At 40.7% G+C, this 22454-nt stretch overlaps 1 protein-coding gene across 9 annotated transcripts in view; it reads right to left on the bottom strand.

The window, feature by feature from the left end:
• Nucleotides 1-22454, bottom strand: part of DIP2B (disco interacting protein 2 homolog B) — a 209792-nt gene that overhangs the window by 20051 nt on the left and 167287 nt on the right. For all 9 annotated transcript variants that reach the window (XM_070621288.1, XM_070621291.1, XM_070621289.1 and 6 more), the window contains 8 exons: nucleotides 19874-19954; nucleotides 17706-17833; nucleotides 15834-15948; nucleotides 11815-12016; nucleotides 6138-6247; nucleotides 5920-6000; nucleotides 2147-2270; nucleotides 785-906 (listed from right to left, as the gene is read on the bottom strand). In XM_070621288.1, coding sequence (XP_070477389.1) covers nucleotides 785-906; nucleotides 2147-2270; nucleotides 5920-6000; nucleotides 6138-6247; nucleotides 11815-12016; nucleotides 15834-15948; nucleotides 17706-17833; nucleotides 19874-19954 — 963 coding nt within the window. The remainder of the gene's footprint in view (nucleotides 1-784; nucleotides 907-2146; nucleotides 2271-5919; nucleotides 6001-6137; nucleotides 6248-11814; nucleotides 12017-15833; nucleotides 15949-17705; nucleotides 17834-19873; nucleotides 19955-22454) is intronic.

The raw sequence follows: 22454 nt of genomic DNA, 5'->3' as shown, positions 1-22454 counted from the left end.
TCAGTATAAATCCCACAATCTTTTGATTTCACGAAGGTCATAATAAAATAAAAACATGGATCTTTAGTGCTCCGGGAATGAGAAGAGCCAGCCCATCTCTGAAGGGTCAGCGTTTCAACAGTCTGGCGAACAGTGAAGCTCTCTAGACCTAGAGCAGACCCTGAATCCGGGGGGCGCCGGGCTCTCACAGAGGCTCGGCTTTCCTGCTTGCTTACACATGGAAATGCAAAGGCACCGACTTCCCCCATAAACTGTCAGCGAAGGGAACTTCCCTCCCTCCTGCTCTGGCTCACCCTGCAGAATATGACAGGAGCATCCTGCTGAATTGAACTTGATGATAAAATCATCTGCGGCGAACACAGTTTTATTAGGCGCAGGCTCCAGTTGCTCACAGAGAGCATCAGTTCTTAGAGGAACAAATGTCACATAAATTGCAATTTTGTAACTCTTTGCTTTAAAGTACATTAGGATATGATGCAATACAGTTTTACCTTATTTTCTTCAATTCTCATATCCTGTAGAAACTTCTACCACCTCTACAGCAAGATTTTAATGTTCGCCTCTTTCAAGTTTGTGATAAATGCACACAATTCTCTCACCAATAACCATGTTCCCTCACTGAATAATGCTGGTCACTTTCATCAGACTAAGGAAAAGGAGGTCGTTTTCAGGAGACAGATTTGGCTTCCTGACTCAACAAAACTGAAACACTAGTAAGGATCCTCGGTTGTCTGAATCTGGACTTTATGGGATGAGGACAAGGCAAGACCCACTCGGTACTCACATCCACAATCATGCGGACCGTGGGCAGCGTGGCAGTTAGGTTCTGGGCGTGAGGAGGCCGCACGGTCACAGGTATGCACCCTGCATACAGGCAGCCGTAGAACGCAGCGATCAACTCGATGCCTGCAAGACAGAATCACTTAGCTGCCTGGCAGCACTGAGAAACTAAAAGGCAGATCTTCCAAACCAGTTTATTAAACCACTTGCCAGATGGGTATTTAGACCATAATTTAGCAGAGACCCTAGCAGAAGTTTTTTAAGTTAAGAAGGAATAGAAGGTAAAGAAGGAAGCATATAAAACAACTTAAAAAAAGATAGAGAAGCCAAGAATAAGTAACCAGAAACAAAGTCAGAAGTCAAGAAAGCTCTTGAAAAAGGTATTTCGATATCATTATTTGATATTACTGAGGAGAAATCAGAGATGCTGAACTGGGGAAATAAAAGAATGGGGAAAGGAGAGATGGAGAACCCCTGAGTTTCCTGTAAATAGTTAGAAGGCTGCTAAGTGAAGAGCAATTAGACTTCTGAGAAGTCGCTTCGTCAGAGGGTGCAAGTTTTAGGGAGGTAAAATGTGACTCAATACGAAGAAGACTCTGCAATGTCAGGACCGGGAGGGTGGCCTGCACCAGGCAGAGCTCTGCCCCATCACCACGTCACTGACTGGTGGATGGAAGGCCATCTCACAGGAACACCGTAGGAGGATTCTTTTACCAGATAACCTTCTGAGGAATCCTAGTATCAGTGTAAATAAAATAGCATAGTAAGAATCACAGAGCAAAATGAAGCAAGGGAGATAAGAGACCAAAAAAAGGTGGATGTATGAGTGGGTTAGCTGGCAGAAGAATAAAGAAAGGGACAACTCAGATATTTTACCTAAAATTTTGAATATTTACATCAAACTACCATCAAATAATTCTGAGTCCCTCTTAGTGTGAAGAGAGGGTTGTTGATTTAAATTAGAGCATGGAAGATAAAAAGCAGCATTTGAGGAATACCAAACATTAATCATGGTATGAAGAACGTGAGGTCAAAGAGTTCATGCCCAACAGGCCTTTGGAAACTAGATGAAATGGTCTCATTCCTGAACACTCCTAGAAACAAAGCATTTCTTTTGAGGGTTTCCACAAGTCAGACGTCCTCATTCATTCATTCCTATTTACCACAGTGCCAGGCACTAAGCTAGGCAGTGGAAATGCAAGAGTAAATACAACATCGTGCTGCCCAACGCTGGGCAGGGGGCGGGGTGGCCGGGTTTACACCTTGGCCCACGCGCACAGGCTCCTGGAGGCTGTGAGTTCCTGTCCTCTTACAGCTTGTAGTCTAGAAATGGAGCGCAAGCCTAGTCTACCAGCCCAACACTCACCAGGTGGATAGAGCAACACCACGTTGTCTCCTGCATTTAGATGTCCCTTATCACCAAGAACAGACGCAATCCTCTCTGCTCGCTTATGCAGCTGCAGGCAGCTGGCTGTGCACACAGGAGTGCCCTTGAAACAGAAGCGGATCAAAGCTCAGTAAGGAAATAAAACAGTAACAGATTAACACAATTCCACACTATATGAAAGGCTTGTGCCTTGGGAGATTATCTTTAGCAAGTTATAGATTCAGTGAAAATTCTGCCAGTACCAAAAGACAAGTGCGGGATCCCTTTTCTCTTTCAATGTCTGAAGGTACTCAGTGAATAGCAACATTAACTTAAATCAAACATGTATTTACAGCCTGTCTCATTTAAGGTAGTTTTAAAAATACGTAAGAACTTTTTGGGGACTGGCCCGTGGCCGAGTGGTTAAGTTCGTCTGCTCCACTTCGGTGGCCCCGGGTTTCGCTGGTTTGGATCCTGGGCGCAGACGTGGCACCACTCATCAGGCCATCGTGAGGTGGCGTCCCCCATACCAGAACTAGAAGGACCCACAACTAAAATGTACAACTATGTAGTGGGGAGATTTGGGGAAAAAAAGCAGAAGAAAAAAAAAAGAAGATTGGCAACAGTTGTTAGCTCAGATGCCAATCTTTAAAAAAAAAAATACATAGTGAATTTTTTATTTAAATGACGAAATAAGAGGGGAGGAAAAATAAAGGAAATAAAAGCCGATGAGGGCAGGAGTGAGGTCAGGACAATACACACTGGGTATGTGGGCTCCTACATTTGTTGTGCATGAAACACAAGTTTAGCTCTGAGTTTCCTAAGAAGAAAGATGGAAACAAAAACAGTCACAATGAATCACAGTCCATCAGCAGATTAGAAGGCGGCCAACTCTCCCTGATCCTGAGAATAAGTTCTCCGGCGGGTCTTCATAACTATCCTTACTGTCGATTCAAGTCTCACTGAGCTAGGCTTTTTGAACCCGTTCCCTTGTGAAACATAACACACCAACGGGAAAGTGCATAAAATATGAAGGAAGAGCTTAATGAAAAATTATACAGCAAGCATCTGCGTAAGACCCAGCAAGACGCGAGAAAGGCCACTGACAGCAGCTCAGAAGCACCCCCTGGGGCCCGCCGGGCCAGCCTTCTCTCTCCCTCCATAGGTCCCTACTGTCTTAATGTTAACTGCTGATTTCTTTTATTTAAAATATTTTTACCACCCATGAAATATTTGATTTTATATAACTGGAACTGTACTGTACATATTTTTGTGTTTTGCTTCCTTCTCTCAACATTATCTTGAGACAGCGCTGCTGCAGGGCACAGGTGTAGTTCATTTTCGTTGCTGTATTTAATCGTATGAACATACAACAATTTATTCATCCATTCTACTGCTGATGGACACTTACTCTTGTACATGTATCCTGGTGCATAAATATACGAGTTTTGGTTGGGCTTAGACCTAGAAATGGCATTGCTGGGTCATTGCATATGCTTATCTTCAACTTTACTGGATAACGCCAAATTGTTCTTTATCATGCCAATACCACAATGTCTTAATTATTGCAACTTTATAACTCAAAAAAAACCCCTCACAATATAAAGTTTTACCGAGCTGTTTCTTTTACAAATAACTTTTTTATTTCATTAATATAAAATTGTACAAGTTCATTATAGAAAATTTGGACAATATAAATAAATATAAGATGTAACCACTATTAACATTTCAGTGTATATTTTCTTATTTTTTAAAAAATGGGTATATTTATACATAAATTCACATGCAACATTAAAAAGAAAGCTATCTTATTGTACTATATTCCAGAAGCTGTGTAGTGCATTGGTTAAGAATGTGGGTTCTTAAGCCAGTTTGGGTTCAAATGAAAGAGCTAATTTCTTAGTCTTCCCTCTTACTAGCCCTGCGACCTCAGGCAAGTCATTTTATGTCTCTGTGCCTCATTTTCCTCAATCCTAAAATGAACTATAACATAGAAAGCACCCAGAATAAGGTCTTCAGTAAGTAATCCAATATTTATTGAAGTTTATGTCCTACTTTTTCTGCTTATATATTATGAATATTTTCTGGGTCATCAAATATTTTTCTATATCATTGTTTTGAAAGGCTGCATTGTATTTCATCATGTTTATATGCCATAATTTACTCAGTCAATTGTCTGTTGTTGAACACTGAGGTTACAACAGGAAAATGAATATCCTGTTGGCTAAAGGCAGGGTTAAACTCATAGGGCCATTTCTTACACCATTCCTCATTTTGGTCCACGGTACAGCAGCAAACTAAACTTCAGGAAAAACAATTATCTGAGCCTGAGAGAACAGTGATGTATGGTTACTAAGCTTTCTAGAGGTCTGGGCTAATCCGAGGTAAAATGTTAGAATATGCAGAAGAATAAATGGACTACATGTCCTTTCGTCCTCCATATATGTTATTTCCCTAACCAAGGAGCAAATTTGAATTTATGCTCGCTAACAAATATCTGGAGTATGGATTTCACAGGGCTCTAATTTTAACTATAAGTGGAGTGGGGAGCAAGCTGGACTGACATCTTCTTGCTGAAATGCAAGGACCCTAACCGATTCATGGCTTGAAGAGAAGCCCACTTCACGCAGAAGTGGAGGAAGAAGTCCCAAAATTTTGTACCACAGAGCAATGTTTCTTAATATTTCATTGATTTTTCACTGAGATGCACAGGATATTCCTATCATTAAGTTCTATCATTGTACAAATTCTCAAAGGTCTGTGTGTGTGTGTGTGTGTGTGTGTACATATCAGTATCAGAATCTAAGGGGCTGGGGCAGAAAAGGGCAATTTGGGTAAGTCCTCTAAGAGATTCCAACAAGCCCTCCAGTCTTGCCCCTGCTGGTGAGAAAGACTGTTATATGCCGTGGTCAGAGCTTTTAGCCTCTGACTCAGCCATTAAAACAAACACCTCTCAGCCGACTCCGACAGAATGCACAACTTAAAAAACACAGCATTCTGAGCCAGCCCTGACGGCCTAGTCGTTGAAGTTCGGCATGCTCCACTTTGGCACCCTGGGTTCAGTTGCCGGCATGGAAACACACCACTCATCTGTCAGCCATCCTGTGGCAGCGGCTCACAGAGAAGAACTAGAAGGACTTACAACTAGAACATAGAACTATGTGCTGGGGCTTTGGGGAGAAACAAAAAAAAAGAGAGGAAGATTGGCAACAGGTGTTAGCTCAGGGTGAATCTTTCCCAGCAAAAAAAACCCAAAACCCAAAAACAATAATCTAGTGAACTATCCATCAGAAAGCAGTAGTTAAATGTACTCTTGAATAATTTCCAATTTGTTTTTTATCTGTTAGCAATAAATCATTTAAGTATGTACTAAAAATAAATCTGGATTTTAAAATGTTGATCTAAAGTAATCTTATTCTTGGCATAAATCAAAGAATTAAGAGTCAAATTTGGTATAAAATTACAGGACTTAGTGCATTCCGAGTACTGTAGGTCTGTGTAATTCACTGTGGCCCCCACCGTTCCTAGCAGAACTCCATAAAGACGACTTGACGTAACACGAGAAGAGACAGCACTAAACAGCACCCCAGGAGGCCTCTTTCAACTTCGCAGTGATTGCACAATTTATCCTCGGATGTCAAAACAACGAGAAAACAGTAACTCCTTCCTCAGAATCGGCAATAAAAATTTTCTGATGAAAGAAAGAGATCAAGAGTGCCTAAGACACTCCCACAATATTCAGCTGATTAGAAATACAATTGAATTTTTAATACCTTGGCATTTAACAGCATGAAGAGTACATGGTCAGGAGTTGCCTGGGCTCGCCACTGCAAAATCTCCGCCAGAAACTGGTGCTGAAGTCATAAAGCAGAAAAAAGAATCGGGGTCAGCAACTTTTTAGAAGTTGGACAATGCACCTCCCATCTGTTACCTGAAGTATAAGTTCTGTCCTTGGCTTGTTTGTAAAAATCAATGCTTCTGGAGCACTCACCTTCCTCACCAAATCATTCTCTTCGATTTGCCCGAGATCCCTGCCTGCAGCTTGTGCTATGCGTTTTCCAGCAACCAGATTCCCAACCATCACAGAAGCAGGGCCTACACCTGTAAGTAAAGGCAAAAATCAACTCTCTGAAGATGGTAATTCAAGCTACATATTGCCAAAGCATTTCCAGGCTAACCAAAACTGGATCAAACGTTCATTCAACAACACTGACTGAGCGCTCTCCAGGCACTGGGAACACAGTAGCAAACAAGAAGACAGCTTGTATTCTAGTGGGGAAAGGCAATCAATAAATGCATACAGTTGTCCCTCAGTATCTGCGGGGAATGGTTCCAGGACCGCCCCCCATACCATTATCCACAGATGCTCAAGTCCCTTATGCACAATGGTGTAGTATTTGCACATAACCTATGCACACCCTCTCATATGCTTTAAATCATCTCTAGATTACTTATAATACCTAATAAAATGTAAACGATATGTAAATAGTTATTATATTGTATTCTTTAGGGAATAATGACAAGGAAAGAAAGCCTGTACATGTTCAGTACAGATGCAGCCATTGTTGGCTTTTCCATCCACGTTTGGTTCAATCTGCAGATGCGGAACCCGCAGATACAGAGCGATGACTGTAGAAAAACAAATGATGTCACGTAGCAGGAAGTGCCAGAAAAAAACAAAATAGGACCAGAGGACACAGGGATGGGGGTGGAGAAGGGCAGGTGGGCTCCTGTAGCTTGGGCATAGGGAAGTTTTCACTCTGAGGACAGTGGGTTGCACTGGTTCCCACTGATAAATAATTTCATCTGCTCCAATCACGATACAATCCTAAAAGTGGGCTTAACAGTAGTGAATATCTAGTCTGGAAAGAAATCTGCTATCTACGAGGACTGTGGGTGAGTTCATCAGGAATATCAGAAGGGCTGTACTGAAAGTGAATAATGAAATCCAGATTGTGGGACATTCTGCAAGACAACTAGCCTGGGATCTTCAAAAAGGTCCGTGTCCTGAAGACAAAACAGAGTTGGGAGCTTTTAAATTAAAGGACATGACCACTAAACGCAATGCATGACCTTGAGTGGACAATGGATTTTTAAAAAATCAGCTGTAACAAACAACTGGAGAAATCTGAATACAGACTGTATACTATTAGGTGACATTGTATTAAGGTTACATTTCTTAATTTAAAAAAAAAATTTTGAGGGTGAGGGGCTGGCCCCATGGCTGAGTGGTTAAGTTCGTGCGCTCCGCTTCAGAAGCTCAGGGTTTTGCTGGTTTGAGTCCTGAGTGTGGACATGGCACCGCTCATCAGGCCATGCTGAGGCGGTGTCCCACGTCACAACTCAAAGGACCCACAACTAAAAATACACAACTATGTACCAGGGGGCTTTGGGGAGAAAAAGGAAAAATGAAATCTTTAAAAAAAAAATTTTTTTTAAATACTGAATTCAGAGGATGTTTTTAAAGATTTTATTTTTTTCCTTTTTCTGCCAAAGCCCCCCAGTGCATAGTTGCGTATTTTTAGTTGTGGGTCCTTTGAGCTGTGGCATGTGGGATGCCGCCTCAGCATGGCCTGATGAGGTGCTATGTCTGCGCCCAGGATCCAAACCAGCGAAACCTTGGGCCGCCGCAGCGGAGTGCGCAAACTTAACCACTCCGCCACAGGGCCCAGCCCCCAAGGTTACATTTCTTAATAGGATAATGGCATTGTGGTTGATTAGGAAAATTTTAGGAGAGTGTTTCTGTTCTTCAGAGAGACCTTGCTGAAATGCTTAGGGGTGAAGTGTCATGATGCCTCCAACAATTTACTCTCAAATTGTTCAGTCAAACAAAATGTTAACAGTCGGTGAATCTAGGGCAAGGGTCACGGGTGTTCATTATACAGTTTTCTTTCAACCTTTCCACAGGTTTGATTGACACTTGGGGAAAAAAAAGGGAGACCCCTCCCCCCCTCAAGAAAATCAGTGCTCTGGTGCTGCTGCCTGTCTTCGTGGGCACTTAAAGACTAAGACACAAACTTATCAAACTAGGAAGATGGCTAAAAGATAACACGACTTATCACCAGCTGAGCTTGGAATAATGCTGACACTACACTTGGATTAAGGTTAACTAACTTTTATTGCCAAAATCTGTTGATCAGAAATGTACTGGAACAGCTAGAACAAAATCATTTAAATCACAGAATCACTCTTAAATATTTGAGAAAGCTGCGTAAGGAGTATACAGGAATTCTGTGGCAATTTTTTTGTAAGTGTGAAATTATTTCAAAATAAAAAGTTAAAAAATTTTTTTAAAAACCTCAAAAAGGATAATGTACTCCAACACACTGACCGCTGAACAGTTTTAGTCTACAAAGTGTCTACTGTAATTTTAAGTATAATATGCAAAATTCCTTCCTAAGAAATTGCATAATAAGTTGTAGATATATCATGTTAGAGACAGTCTTTTACAAAGGCAGGGACTCAGTGCACATGACCGTAAGTTGCCCAATCCTGGATTCACACTGTAAAATTAATAAAGGCATGATATTTTAAAAAGGGAATTTTTCAGAGCAGTTTAAAACAACAAAAATAATTCAGCAGCAATTTCTTGCGGTCCTTCTTTGTGCATTTCTTGAGTCTATGGGTCACAGAGAGTGAAAATTGGAAGCAATAACACCTCAGAGGCTAACTGCTCTTTGCTGTACCTGTAAACATGCCTTATTATTTTTCCCACAAAACTCAACTTCCTGTGGCAAAGACCACTAGTTATCAACCCCAATATCCATTCTCTTCTTCCTTAAAAACAGAACCCTTAGTTTTTTGTTGGGCAAATGCCTGGAATAAAGACTATATTCTATGGTGTGGGAGAGTAATATGTAAAGTACTATGTGCAATTTCTAGAAAATATATTTAAAGGAGAAGAGTATTTCCTTCTTTGCCTTCTTCTCCCACCTCCTAGCTGGAATGCAGGAAGGATGGCTCAAGGTCAGGGAGCCTGACTGGACCCTGAGGCAGGATGCCAAAGACGGCTGTGGCAGATTGTGTTATTTTCCTACAACCCTTCCTCTCCTCCGTGTCCTTGCTGTGACTACAGGGGAGGGTACACCTCCCTGCTCGACTGACTTTGGACACGGGCCGACTTGTTTTGGACAATGAAATGTTAGGGGACAAGATACAAACAGAAGCTTTAAATATGCTTGTGTGTTTGGCTTGCCTTCTTGCTTATGCCATCTGCCTTGAGAAAAAAATGACCCAGGTAGTTGCTGGTCCCATGATGAGGAGACACAGGGAACAGTTCTGAACCCAACCTACAGCCTGGAGCCAAGCCAAGCCCAGACGACCCCAGCCAAGCTCAGATCTACATCCCATGAATGAAAAATAAATGCTTCTTATTTCAAGCCACTGAGTTTTAGGGTTATTTGTTATGCAGCATATCTATAACAACAGTTGACTGATGATAAAAACAGAGCAAAAAGATGGGAAGCTGGAACCACAATGACTGAGGAGCTCCCATCCCAGCCCTGGACTGTCTAGCTCTGGACTTCTTTTACCTGAGAGAGAAATAAACCTGTCTCTTGTTTAAGAGGCTGTTATGTTTTTCTGAAACTTGCAGCCAAAACCAGTCCTAACGCATTCCCATTCTTTACACAATAGCTCCAGTAGGCATCTCAACGAGATTTTTGTCATCAGGCTGCCTTGACACCTTTTCCATCTTCCTTTTCCTCTCCTTTCCTTTCTTACCTCACTCCTACCCATCTCAACTTTCCTGTATTCTTTGTAAACGCCGACTTCTCATGCTATCCTCATGTCATCTCCACACCATCTACACCATGATTTTCAAACTGCCATGGTCCGATCCATATGCATCCCGTTAAGATCTGAGCAGGCAATCACAACAGACAGCAAAAAATACAGAATCCAAACCTAATGCTTCCATCAGACAGGTGGCTACCGTGCCTATGGGGGCTCAGGAATAAATCTTTTATACAGGTTTTACCAAATAAAATTGGCTGAAATCTGGTTAGCAAAAGCAATGTTTGAAACACCTACTATGTCTCTAAGCATCTTTCAAGCATCTACTATGACATGAAAAGTTTTGTTAAAAAAACCCTAGATTAAAGGCTATTTAAAACAGTATCTTACTCATATGATGAATATAGGACTTCAGTCTAACAAGATTTGAGATGGAGGAAGATTTCTGTGTTTTATACATCTGTCAGACACTGAAACAGGGAACGTGTTTGAAAATACTTCTTTTTCTACATTTCTTAATTAGTAATGTACAGACTTCTTGATTGTGACTACCCCTTTACAATATTAGCTTCCATAAACTCTTATTTCCATTAGCAGAAACTGATAAATATCATATATAGTTTAGCTCAATGTACATCGTTACTGAGATAAGGTTAGCGGATGAGTTGACGATATCTAGGTAAACAACTGTGATATGGTCTTCAGCCACCAGACCACTGAAGCAACTACTGCAGAGTGCATTAACATTTCAATATCTGATGAAAATTTCCTAGAGAGTCAGAGGCTTACTTTACATTTTATTACTGTACGTCATGTTCACCTTTCAGCAAAAGCTGTCTCACAGAAATATAATTAAATGCCACACTTCTCATTTTTATCTTCTTTTCCCAACATTTGGAGGCTGATGTGCTGATGCACAGTGTGTGTGTGTGTGGATAGTGGGATCTGTAAAGGCCAGATTTTGGCTCTTCTGTGTTTTCAGGCATACAGGAAACAAGGAGCCTCTCATTAATTTCTCATTTAAATTAAAAACATCAACAAAACTGAATGATTTCACATTGGATTGAACAGATATTTTAACATGACTGACTACCAGTTACTCATGCCTTTAGCCTCCTATTCAGTTAACTCTATAACATAGGTCTGCTCAGAAATTAGGCAAAAGGGTAAAACTGACTATTTGGTTTTTTCTCTTTTACATATGGCAATTCACATACTCTTATTTGCGTCTTGAATTTATTGGAATATGGCAAATGCAAAACATGCTATTAATCTTGTGCTTCTAATCCAGAAAATTTCTGAATTAAGAATCTTGCTCCTCAGCAGCGTTATAGGCCCAAATCAGACGCCTAGAGCTAAAAATGAGTGAGGGATAACTCTAGGTAAGAGATGCCCGACAGAAAGCCAGTAGAACACAACGACTCAGGGTGTGGACTTTAGTCACAATCAGTGTGAATCTCAGCTCTGTCACTAACTAACTAACTATATGACTATCTATATGACTTTGGGCACAATTCTTAACTTTTCTGAACTTTACCTTCCACAGCTGGGGGCAAAGCTTTGGGATCACATCTGTAAAATGTAAAAACTAGCTAGCGTTTGGCTTTTAGCAAGCACTCAATAAATACTAAGTATTCTTATTATCAGAACCTTACTCTACTTCCACAAGGAGGATTCTGATCATCTTGATGCCAGACCTTACAGCCAGGGGAAATGGAGGCACCTACCGAGAATTACTCAGAAGAGGGAGCCAACAGGAAACCCAGAGAGGCCTATTCAGCAAGGTCTCCATCCTCCGTGCTTTTGGTCAGCTGATACTATACTTTTGTTGCTAATCATTGTAAAGTCTAACTCTAGAGAAAGAATCATGGTGGTAGAATTCAGCTTCTTGAAGCTACAATTTTAATGTTATGTTGTCAAAGTCAGCACATTACCTGGTTGCTTTTGCCGGGGTTTTGGCAAATTGGTCACACATGTATGCGGGCACATGAGAATATTGCAAGGATGTAGAGATCCCTCCAGAAAGAGCTGTTTCGTCTGAGATATATGAATCCCTCCTAGTGGAGTTTTTGGCAATGTATTGGCAGGTACCAGAGCAAGGCAATAAACCCCTACTTGATGAATGCTATCGATTGCCTAGAAAAATAAAAAAAAAATTCAGTGAGATTAATTTTACTACATTTTACAGCCTCCTAAGATAATCCATTATTTTACTCTATGATTTTTCTTTCTCTAACTAGTCTAGATCTAGAATATTAAGATCCCATACATGTAAAGGTACCTAACCACTTCAGCGATGGCAGAGATCTACAGAAGGGTAAGACAGGATGCAAACGGTCAGAGGTGGATACTGATTTTTTTTTTTTTTTTTGAGGAAGATTAGCCCTGAGCTAACATCTGCTGCCAATCCTCCTCTTTTTGCTGAGGAAGACTGGCCCTGAGCTAACATCCGTGCCCATCTTCCTCCACTTTATATGTGGGATGCCTACCACAGCATGGCTTGCCAAGCAGTGCCATGTCCGGACCCGGGATCCAAAGTGACAAACCCCGGGCCACCAAAGCAGAACGTGCACACTTAACCGCTGCGCCACCAAGCTGGCTCCGTGGATACTGATTTATAAACCTCAATATGTTCTCTCTTGAGTGAGATCAGAAACCTAGAAATTTGTTTTGGTTCTTTTAATATTTTCATTGTCCAACATGGCTCAATGAAGAAGAGGCAAAGTACTTTTATTATGAACACAACAGAAGCTCTGTAAGTGGGTCCCTCCTGAAGTGGTTCACCAGGTTACCAGGAATCCCCTCTGTGAAACATCCAGGTGAGCCTGCTGCACAGGGAGCCCTGGAGGCCACCAGCTCCCTGACTGCGCCTCTGCCCCCAGCCACGCGCCTCTGCACGTGCTGAGTGTCAGCTGTGCTCTTCGATGTCTTTCACGCCAGCTGTGCTTGTTATTGTGTTCACATCATTTAAGTAAGTGTTCTATCAAGTGGTAAAATATGAGTGCAAAAAGAGAGAGTTATCTTTTGGAAAGACTCATTAAAGGTGAGCTCCTAATAACTACCATTGGTAGGTATGGGGAAAAGCAAATAGAAAAAAACAAAAGACAAGTTGCAATTTGTAAAGCCTGGGTCTCAAGTTTTCAAAAATATTACCAATGTGAGGCATCTAACTAACTTTGCAAACTGGAAAACAGTATTACTAACTTTTGGGATGATGACAATCCATCACTTTTTATGGGAATTTATCTGTTCTGCTAAAAGACTTTGAATTGCTAGGGTTTTATAAATGCATTTTAATTAAAATTACCTTTGTTTTGAGAATTTTCCAAATACAAAAATAAAAATTAGAAATTACTCCTGAAAATTATTAAATGTGTAAAAGCAATTACTCAAAGGGTGGCTACTAGGTTGTGAAACAGCTGGTACGATATGCAATTTTATGCACATCTTATGCCAACTGATGTCAGAGAGCATATGGGGCCAAACTATTGTAAATCTCCCCTTAATCTCTATTTTATATGGCAGGACACGGGATGGAGCACTGCAGGACATGGGAGTGGAGCATTGGAAGAGAACAGGACTCCACAAAGTTCATTTGCCAGTGGAAACTTCTGACATGAGAGTCAGAACTAACCAAGAAATGTCTTTCCTTCAACAAGCATACTTTTTTAAACTAAGGATAATAACAACAGGAAACAGTTATTACATCTGAGTATGGGTTAGGGATTACTCTAAACAATTTACCTGTATTATCTCATTTAGTCCTCACACCACCCTATAAGGCAGGAGATGTTATCATCCCCATTTTACAGATTTAATTCTTTATTTTATCGACGAAGAAACTGAGGCAAAAAGTTCGGTGGAGCTGGGATTTATGCCTCACGGAACCTCACTCCAGGTCCATGCTCTGTTACTGTATTTTTATAAGAGCAACTCTTGAACATCCTAAGAAAACAGATGTCATAAAAAGGTGGGGCTTTTTGTTTTTCTTTGCATCTTTTTACCTCATACTACATCTTTTACCGGATAGGATCTAGAGTAATGACTGACAAATGCTATCCTGGATTCGTCACTGAAAACACACCATCTGGGAAGTCATCTATTCGCCACCTTCCGTAGAAGGTGCTGAGTGCGGTATGCAGTTTATATTAGGAATGGACCTGGAATCTAACAGCCTCTGGGCTCTAACCTCCCGAACATGTGGTGTCCTTACACTCGGCTACGGATCCAAGTGCCCCAAGCTGAGACGCCACAGAGATGGAAATAACGCCCTCTTATTTCACGCTCAAATCAGACCCCAAATGACCCTTACAGGAATTTGGATTAGTAAATTAGTTTTAATTTAATTCCTATGGTTGCTTTCCAGGGAAAAGTAACCAATATCTTGGGGGATTTCATTTCAGTTTCCTGCAATAGGAAAAAAACGTGTAATTCACCACAAGATTCTACCATTATGCGCCAAAGTTCATTCTGAATGAAATAAGCAGTCTGTTTGCTCGAAAATATGAACAGTATAAAGAAACATTCTCTTTGCAAGCCTAATTCTTAGCCATCCTTCTGAGATCAGCTCAGGCCCATCTACTTCATAGTCTTTTCTGTCTAGTCTACCTTCAGTACATTTTCTTTCTTTTCTCTGATTTTCCGCTACAAACAACCTATGCTATACCAGCTGATAATTCAGAATCACAGACCCTGAGGTTAGGAAGAAATCGTAAAAGTCATCTAGGCCCATCACTCATCTCATGCTTGCATCATTTCTAAAACATTACTGCTAACTGGCAGTAAATAAATCCAAACGCCCCAAGCAGACAAGTAAGTTATAGACATTGGGACACTCCCAATAACGTAGGAGTTGCTATGGCAGGGACAGTCCTTGCTTTCTTTGGATCATCCATTTATTCAACAAATATTAACTGAACTGACCACGATGGTGTGCTGGCACAGCTACTAGGCTCTGGGGATTGAGCAGCGAACAGAAGAGAGAAAGTCCTGGCCTTCATGGGCCTTATATTACAGTGCATGTAGAAAACAATAAATATAAACATACTTAGATGGTGACAGTTCAAGTAGAAAAACAAAGAAGAGCGAAGAGACAGAGTGACAGGGAAGGTTAAAGACAGAGTGGGCCTCTCTAAACTCCTGACTGGAGATTATGACTATGATTATTATTTTTGATGTTAATCAGCATCATCATCATCATTTACTGAATGCAGGCACTAAATACTTCCATTAATTACCTAATTACTATCAATTAATCCTTCCAATAAGCTCTGTAATATAGATGATTTTATCCCCACTTTACAGGTTAGGAAATAAACTCAGCGAGGTTAAGTAACTCGCCCAAAGGCACAGACGTGGTAGGGAGTGAAGGTGGGATTCAAAGTCTGTGATTCTGAATGAAGACTGGGCTCTCTCTATCATTCCAGCCTGCCCCCTCTAGAACTACATCCCTTACACCGAGCCAAGTCCTCCTCCTGCCCTAGTGGTTTATCTCACCTAGATCTCTAAACTCCACATTAAAGCTCCTTCAGGGTAAGAACAACGTCTTATATTTTCTTGCATCCCTCGAACTCTAGGCACCACTTATAGCCTGTAGTAAGACTGTAGCTGTTGACGAAAGGATTGATTACTGAAAAAGATGTGTTCCACATATGGATTGTTAAAACTTTCATGGGTAGTAAACACTCAGGCACAAAAAAGTGAAAGAATTTGCTGAGGCAAATCAATTTAATTGTTCTTGGCAACTGGAGCAGAAAAATACCATGTGGTCCACAAAGAGAAATGGTATCAATTATCTGATTTTGCTAATAGTACCCAGAATATTTCAGTAGTGATTAAGAAGAAGAAAATACGGTGGCATAACTGGCCCATCAAAGAAAATGCTTCATTAGTGGTTGGGGCCACTCTGACAACAAAGCCACTCCACCTGGACAAAGACCCACGGCGCGCTCACCTGCAGCACGCGGCTCATCCACTGGAAACTGTCTTCCTCAGACGCGTCGGGTCTTTGTTCCGCGACCACCACGATGCGCTCATCATAAAATACAGACACAGAAAACACAGCAATTCTAAGAGAGACAGATCAGACACATCAGCACTCCCTTCATAACCAGTCCTAGTTGCTTTGCTCAGTTGGAATCACAGAGAGGGGACATCCCCACCACACTACCCAGGAATGAGTAGTTTAGAAAAGAAAATGTCACAATCATTACCATCAAAACAAGGACTCAAATAACACGTATTAAGCACCACTGTTGTGAATGTTGGGACATAGTGATAAATAAGACAAAGTCCCTGTCTTCATGGAGCTTGTGTGTCAGAGAGACAGAACAAAAAAATCAATATAAAATAATGTCATGTGTAATACACACTGGGAGAAAACTAAGGCGGGGTAAGGAGGTGGAGTGGTGTGCGGGGGGCGGACTACAAAGGCAGGGTGGTTGGGGAGCGCCTCCCTGAGGAGTGGACACTGGAGCAGAGACCTGAATGAGGTGAGGACGCGAGCCATGCGAAGATCTGGAGGAAGAGGTTTCCGGGCAGGAGGAACGGAAAGCGAAAAGGTTCTGAGGTAGGAACGAGCTTGGCAGGTTTGAGGAACAGCAAGAAGGCCAGTGTGCCTAGAGCAGAGTGGTGAAGCAGAGAGTGGTGGGGAGAGGTCAGATCCAGGCAAGGGCGGTCACAGAGGACCTGGCAGGCCAAGGGGACGGGGATGTTCTGAGTGAGGTCTCCGCTCAAACGTCCCCTTACTAGTGAGGCATTCCCAGACCACCCTATATAAACCGGCAAGCACACTCCCACCCGCTGTGTTCTTTCTGTAGAGCACTTATCAGCATCTCACACATTCTCTGTTTCCCTATGTGGTTCCTGTCTGTTTCCCCCAACGAGAATGTGAGCTTCACAAGGGCAGAGACTTGGCCACACCCTGAGCATCTGGAAGAGTGGCATACAGTTGGCACCCAATAAATATTTGTTGAATGAATGCACGAAAGAATGGGAAGTCACTGGAGAGCTGAATGTGCCAGCATGTCCAACCATCTCCCTTTCTTCCTTCCTTTTACCCACACATTTACTGAACACCTACCGTGTGCCAGGCACTGTGCTGAGTGCTGGGGATATACTGTGACCAAGGACAGAAGGTCTAGTGCCCCGTGGAGTTTACCTCTCACAGGATGCCACATCATTATAACAAACTACATGCTTCAAGAACGGGTTCTGTATTGGTTTAATTAATTTTTCTTACTTAAAAAACTACAGGGACACTAAGATTGCTTTAAAGACATATGTCCATCATTGTAAATAGGACATCAATTACTCAAATATGTACCAAACATCTTTTCTTGAATTAATAAGCAAAGAAAAAAGGATATGTAATTGACTTCATCCATGGAATCTGAAATTAGCACTTATGTACTACGTCAGTCTCTGCGTTAAGATGGTATAATAATTTAGTTAGAGGTGAGTACGAGAAACAATTCCTAGACGTGAAACTCCTGTGGAGTAGCAGCTATCTCACCTAGACTGAATGGGCCTACTTCTGTATTGAAGGAATGCAGGAAGTTCAATGTTTTAGAATTCTCAGTCCTCAGGATTCAACAAATAGTAATAATTAAAAACTGAAATACAGGATATGGTTATGTCTTATTCCTCTCAATTACAGCCAAAGAACCAGACATTTTAAGATAAATGCTCAAAGCCCAGTTTCTGATATGTTTAACCAAAAATAATCATTTGGAAAGAGAATCTACAGAATACAACTCAAATCACCCTATAAAGAGATATTTAGAATCCACTGGAATTGCTAACACTGGAACTTTGTACTACTCACCTTCCTCTATAAACAGTCTTTATTGATTCAACAGCCAATCCAGTAGCAACAATGTCATCAGCATTATGTCTGCGACCACTAACCATCAGTAACCCATCCATTTTTCCAACCACAAACACCAAGCTGCCCTGAAAGGTAACAAGGATTTACCTTGATTTCCATAGTTCAAATACTAAAACAGACATTTTACTTCCTGCTTTGAAATAGATCTCATTAAAAATAGAAGAAAGAAAACAATATCATATTTTATGGATTCTAAGAAAGTGTTTCACATCTTGACATCTCAGAAATCACGAGGGAAATCAGTGGCATCTTACACTTAATGGGGTCTCATGCTACATAAGAAGGGGATCCGTTCATATCGATTCTTAGGGAGGAATTTTATAAGAAAGCAACTAGGATTCCACACAAGCAGTTTATTTTCCCAGCCATGATTATGTATTAGTTCATCTTTTGTACCTATTCATGGGATGGATGCAGAGGAGAAAAATTTTAATTCATTTAATACTGGAATTAGGAAGAGATTAAAACAGTTTTAATGTGAGAATGACTGTTTCAGGTTCAAGGGTAATGCTGTTTCCATCTGGCAAGATTAGCAATCAGCGAATAACGAAAGGTCTAAGGAACACTATACGAGCCCCTCCTTTCCAGGAAGATAACAAGCTGCAGGAAAGTCTGCTGTCAATGCCCTTTTTAAAAGGCTGTATAAATAATTTTACTATCTGTTATTATCAATAATTCTCCCAGACCCATTTGCAATAAATTAATTTTTCCCATTACAGAATTCCTAAATTTCTTGGACCATTTACATATATTCAAAGATGAAGTAGTCATCTCCATGTGAATGTCACTCACTGATTTACTGGGCACAATATAGGGCCACACAGTGACTGACCTAGGTAAGTAAGATATAACCTCTGGTCTCAAGAAGCTACTGGCCCATCCCAGAAGACAGAAGAGAACCAGCCATTTCCCAAATAGTCTGAAAAGAGCTACAGGAAGTAAATAAAGAGAACGAGACAGTCACAGCTAGTCCCCCAACGTCCGTTTCTCTATTTCTTTCACAGTAATAGAATTTTTAGCTGGGCATGGCTGATGAAAATAAAGACTGCATTTCAGCCTCCCCTGCAGGTAGGCGGCCATGTGACTAGTTCAGAACAATGAGATATACGTGGAAGTGTCGCTCAGCAGCTTCAGGGAATCTTCCTTAAGAGACAGTAAGACTGCACGCTTTTCTCTGTCCTGTTTCCTGGAAGGCAGATGTGATGGCTGGAGCTCCATCGTGGACCTAACTAGTGGAGCTGGGTCTTTGAGAATTTCTTGGTGCTGAGTGAAGAAGTCAAGACAGCAGGTATAGACTTCTCTTTCTAGGACAGCAGTTCTCTTAGAGGTATGTCCTCACCTCCACTGCCCCCATAAATAGTGGGGAAGAAACAAATAAAATTAGACCTTTTCTTATATAAGGTAAGCTGCTAAGAGGAGAAGAAAGAGAGGGTAAGGCGGTAATTAGTGATGGATGAAGGTATAAGGGCTTAACTGCGATAATGAATGCCTATTACTTATAAAATAAAATCCACGCTTCCCATGATGTCACGCGAAGCCCTTCAGGATGGAGCTCTCTGCCTTGCTTGTTGGCTCACGCAGCTAACTGCGAGCTCTCGGAGAACAGGTTTTATATCCTAATTATCCCTGTAAACTCAGTGCCTATAAATACCAGTTGCTGAAAAACAAATTGCTTTCATTCAAAGAATTCAAAGTCAATTCATTCGAAGAATTGACTGTCACACATGGTGTAGTGCTGCCGCTTTGTATGAAAATGCTTTGTACTCTATTTACTATGGTTTCCCTTTGCTATTGAAGGTAACTTTTTCAGCACTATTCTAAATTATTGAAACATATTAATCAAATCAAAGAAAGCTAGCAAGAATAAGTGACGAGAGTTTTGAAAATAAAAAAGGAATGACTTAGTTTGAAGGACTGAAATGAACTTGGGTAACGGAAACAATAAACATTAACTCATTTTATAACATTCTTATTATAGGAACTGCCCTAAATATAAAAGTGTCCTTGTAACACTCTTGAACTAATCAGAATATGTTCTGTTCTGTGAACTAAAGTACAAATATTTGGATCAGATGTACCAAAACAAACATGAAAGTATCACTTACCGGCCCCACAAACCCCAGCAATCCTGACCGGATGAATGGCACGTCCCCAACAGGAGAGCCTGTGGAATTCACTGGAATCACCTAAGAGACAGAAGGAAGAAAGTGAAAATCTGAGCTTTGTCTTAAAAATTGCGTTTGATTTTTTAAAAGTCTTTAAAAAAATTATAACAGTAATACATGCTTGTTGAAAAGCTGAAATTATATAAATAGTGAATCCAGTAATCCACCTCCTTAAGAGATAACATTTACAATTCGTAGTTTCTCTCTCTAGAATTTTTTCAGATGTGGATATCAACATATTAAAATTTTTTTAAGGGATTATATTATAAATAGTGTTTTGCAACTTGCTTTTTCACAAACTGTATGTTACATATTTTGCACATAATATCTGTATTTTGGATACCGTTACAGGTTGGTAACAGTCGATCAGCTCCCTTTGTACGATAGTTCTGTAACGCACCATCGCATGGGGGACGGGAGAGCACAGCCCTTGGAGTCAGATGTAAGCTCAGTTTCTGGTTCTGCCACTTGCTGGTAATGTGGACTCTGGGTAAATTCCTGCACTTCCCTACGCTTCATTTCTTTGGCTATAAAATGGAACTCCCAATGCCCTTCACAGGCTGACGGTCAAGATGAAGGGAATAGAAACAGATCTGCAGACATACGCACAGTGCCTGCCCAAAGTCACCACTCAGGAAACTACTGGAATTAGTACTATTAGAATGTACCTAGTCTTTCTGGCTGTGTAGGTCATTCTAATTTTTCACTATTAAAAACGGTGCTTTACTAAAGACTCCTGTACATATTTTTGTGCGTTTGTACAAAAGGCATGATGAGTCTTCCATTTTAACAGGCTATGCTATAAAATTATTACAGCAATTTACACTCCACTAATACCCATAAGAATGTTTTTACTATACTTTGTCAATCTGGTAGGCAAAAAAAGATATCCCACTGTAACTTTAACTGCATTTCTTTATAAGCAATATGGATTAAATTCTTTTCCTTTATTTACTGGCCATTTGCATTTCTTTTGTGAATAGCCTATTCATGTCTCCTGTCTATTTTTTTCTATTTCACTGGTTTTTTTCCCTTTAAGTTTTAAGATTTCTTTTTTATACAGGGAACAATTATAACAAGAGCTAACATTTATTAAATGCTTATCATGAGTCAGGCATGTTCCAATTGCTTTAGCTAATCCTCAAGACAGCCCTAGGAAAGAGGATTCTTATTTCCCTTTTACGGATGAGGATGTGAGGCGCAGAGTTGCATCTGCCTCCTAGCAAACAGCTAGTAAGTGAAGGCGATGGAAAATTAGCTCTTTGCTCTCATGTGTTACAAGAGTTTTCTCACCAGTAGTTTATTTTTAAAATGCACTTTTATTTTCTGACCAGTCATTACTAGGTCTTTTGTCCTGGTGAGATGTTAACCCACTCTCAGGGTTTAAATATAAGAATCTAGTAAGAAAGATACTAGAAACTTTAATTTGTAAAACCAAGGCAACCGTTTTCTCCTTTTTGGGTTAGGATTTTTATTCTACTTCACTAGTATTATATTTATACTGCAGATTTCAAAATTTCGTCATCACTATGAACCTGGCAGTTTGAGATTAAATCCGAGAATTTTGACTAGGCATTGTCCTCACAGGAATGGCAACATAATAAAATATTATCAGTATCTTCGAATATTGCTTGAGGATCTCATTTACAGCAAGGAAAATGCAATGAAGAAAAATTCAGATCTTGGAAATATATGTAATCCAAGCACTTAAAAATAAGAGAAATAGAGTGAGATCTAAATTAGTAAAATGTATACATACTCAGCAGAGGTAATTAGTCACCTGAGAAAGTAAACCCAGAGACTGGCAGTGAACATATGCTTTAAGAGTCTGCAAAGATCTACTTCTATCAAGTTGAACTGCTCACAACTTTTGAAGATAGGCCAAGAAGGTAGTAGTAAAAAGATGATGATGATGATGGTAATGACAGACAGACATTTAATAATTTATACCATTTTAGGTTGTGTAAACACAGACGATGGTCAGCCCAGGAGCTCTTAACCTTCTTCAGCCACCACACCATTCATATAGCTAACACTCTTCCCCGGTTACATCTACTGCTACATAATTTCATATGCTGACTTTCAAGGGGGACAGATGTGCCCTGCCATGCTGAAACTGAGAATCACCAGTCTAAATGAGCCCAAAAGGAAGCTGGAAGAACTGAAAAGCGGCAGTGGTCATATAGGCCCCGTCTAGTAGGAAGGTGACATGGCCCATAAACCAGAGTTCTCTGTGCCCTAAAAGGTACCCTGAGGCAGGTTAATCCCAATTATGAAATACAGACAATTAATTATGCCTGTTCTGATTTCCAGGCTCACCAGGCACCTTTCATCACAATTTGGCTTCATGTGCAGAAGTGCCTGCAGGGAAACAATGTGCTAGTTCCTCTAGAATACGAGCTATTTGAGGAGCTTTGTGTATTTTCCTGTTGTACCACAAGCATCTAGAACAGTGCCAGATACATAGAAGGTGCTCAATAAATATTTGTCTGAAAGGCTGAAGAATGGGAGCAATCTGCCC

The sequence above is a fragment of the Equus przewalskii genome, chromosome 5 (genome assembly GCF_037783145.1).
Source record: "Equus przewalskii isolate Varuska chromosome 5, EquPr2, whole genome shotgun sequence".
Taxonomy (NCBI): Eukaryota; Metazoa; Chordata; class Mammalia; order Perissodactyla; family Equidae; genus Equus; species Equus przewalskii.
This window is presented reverse-complemented; position numbering and strand designations above follow the sequence as displayed.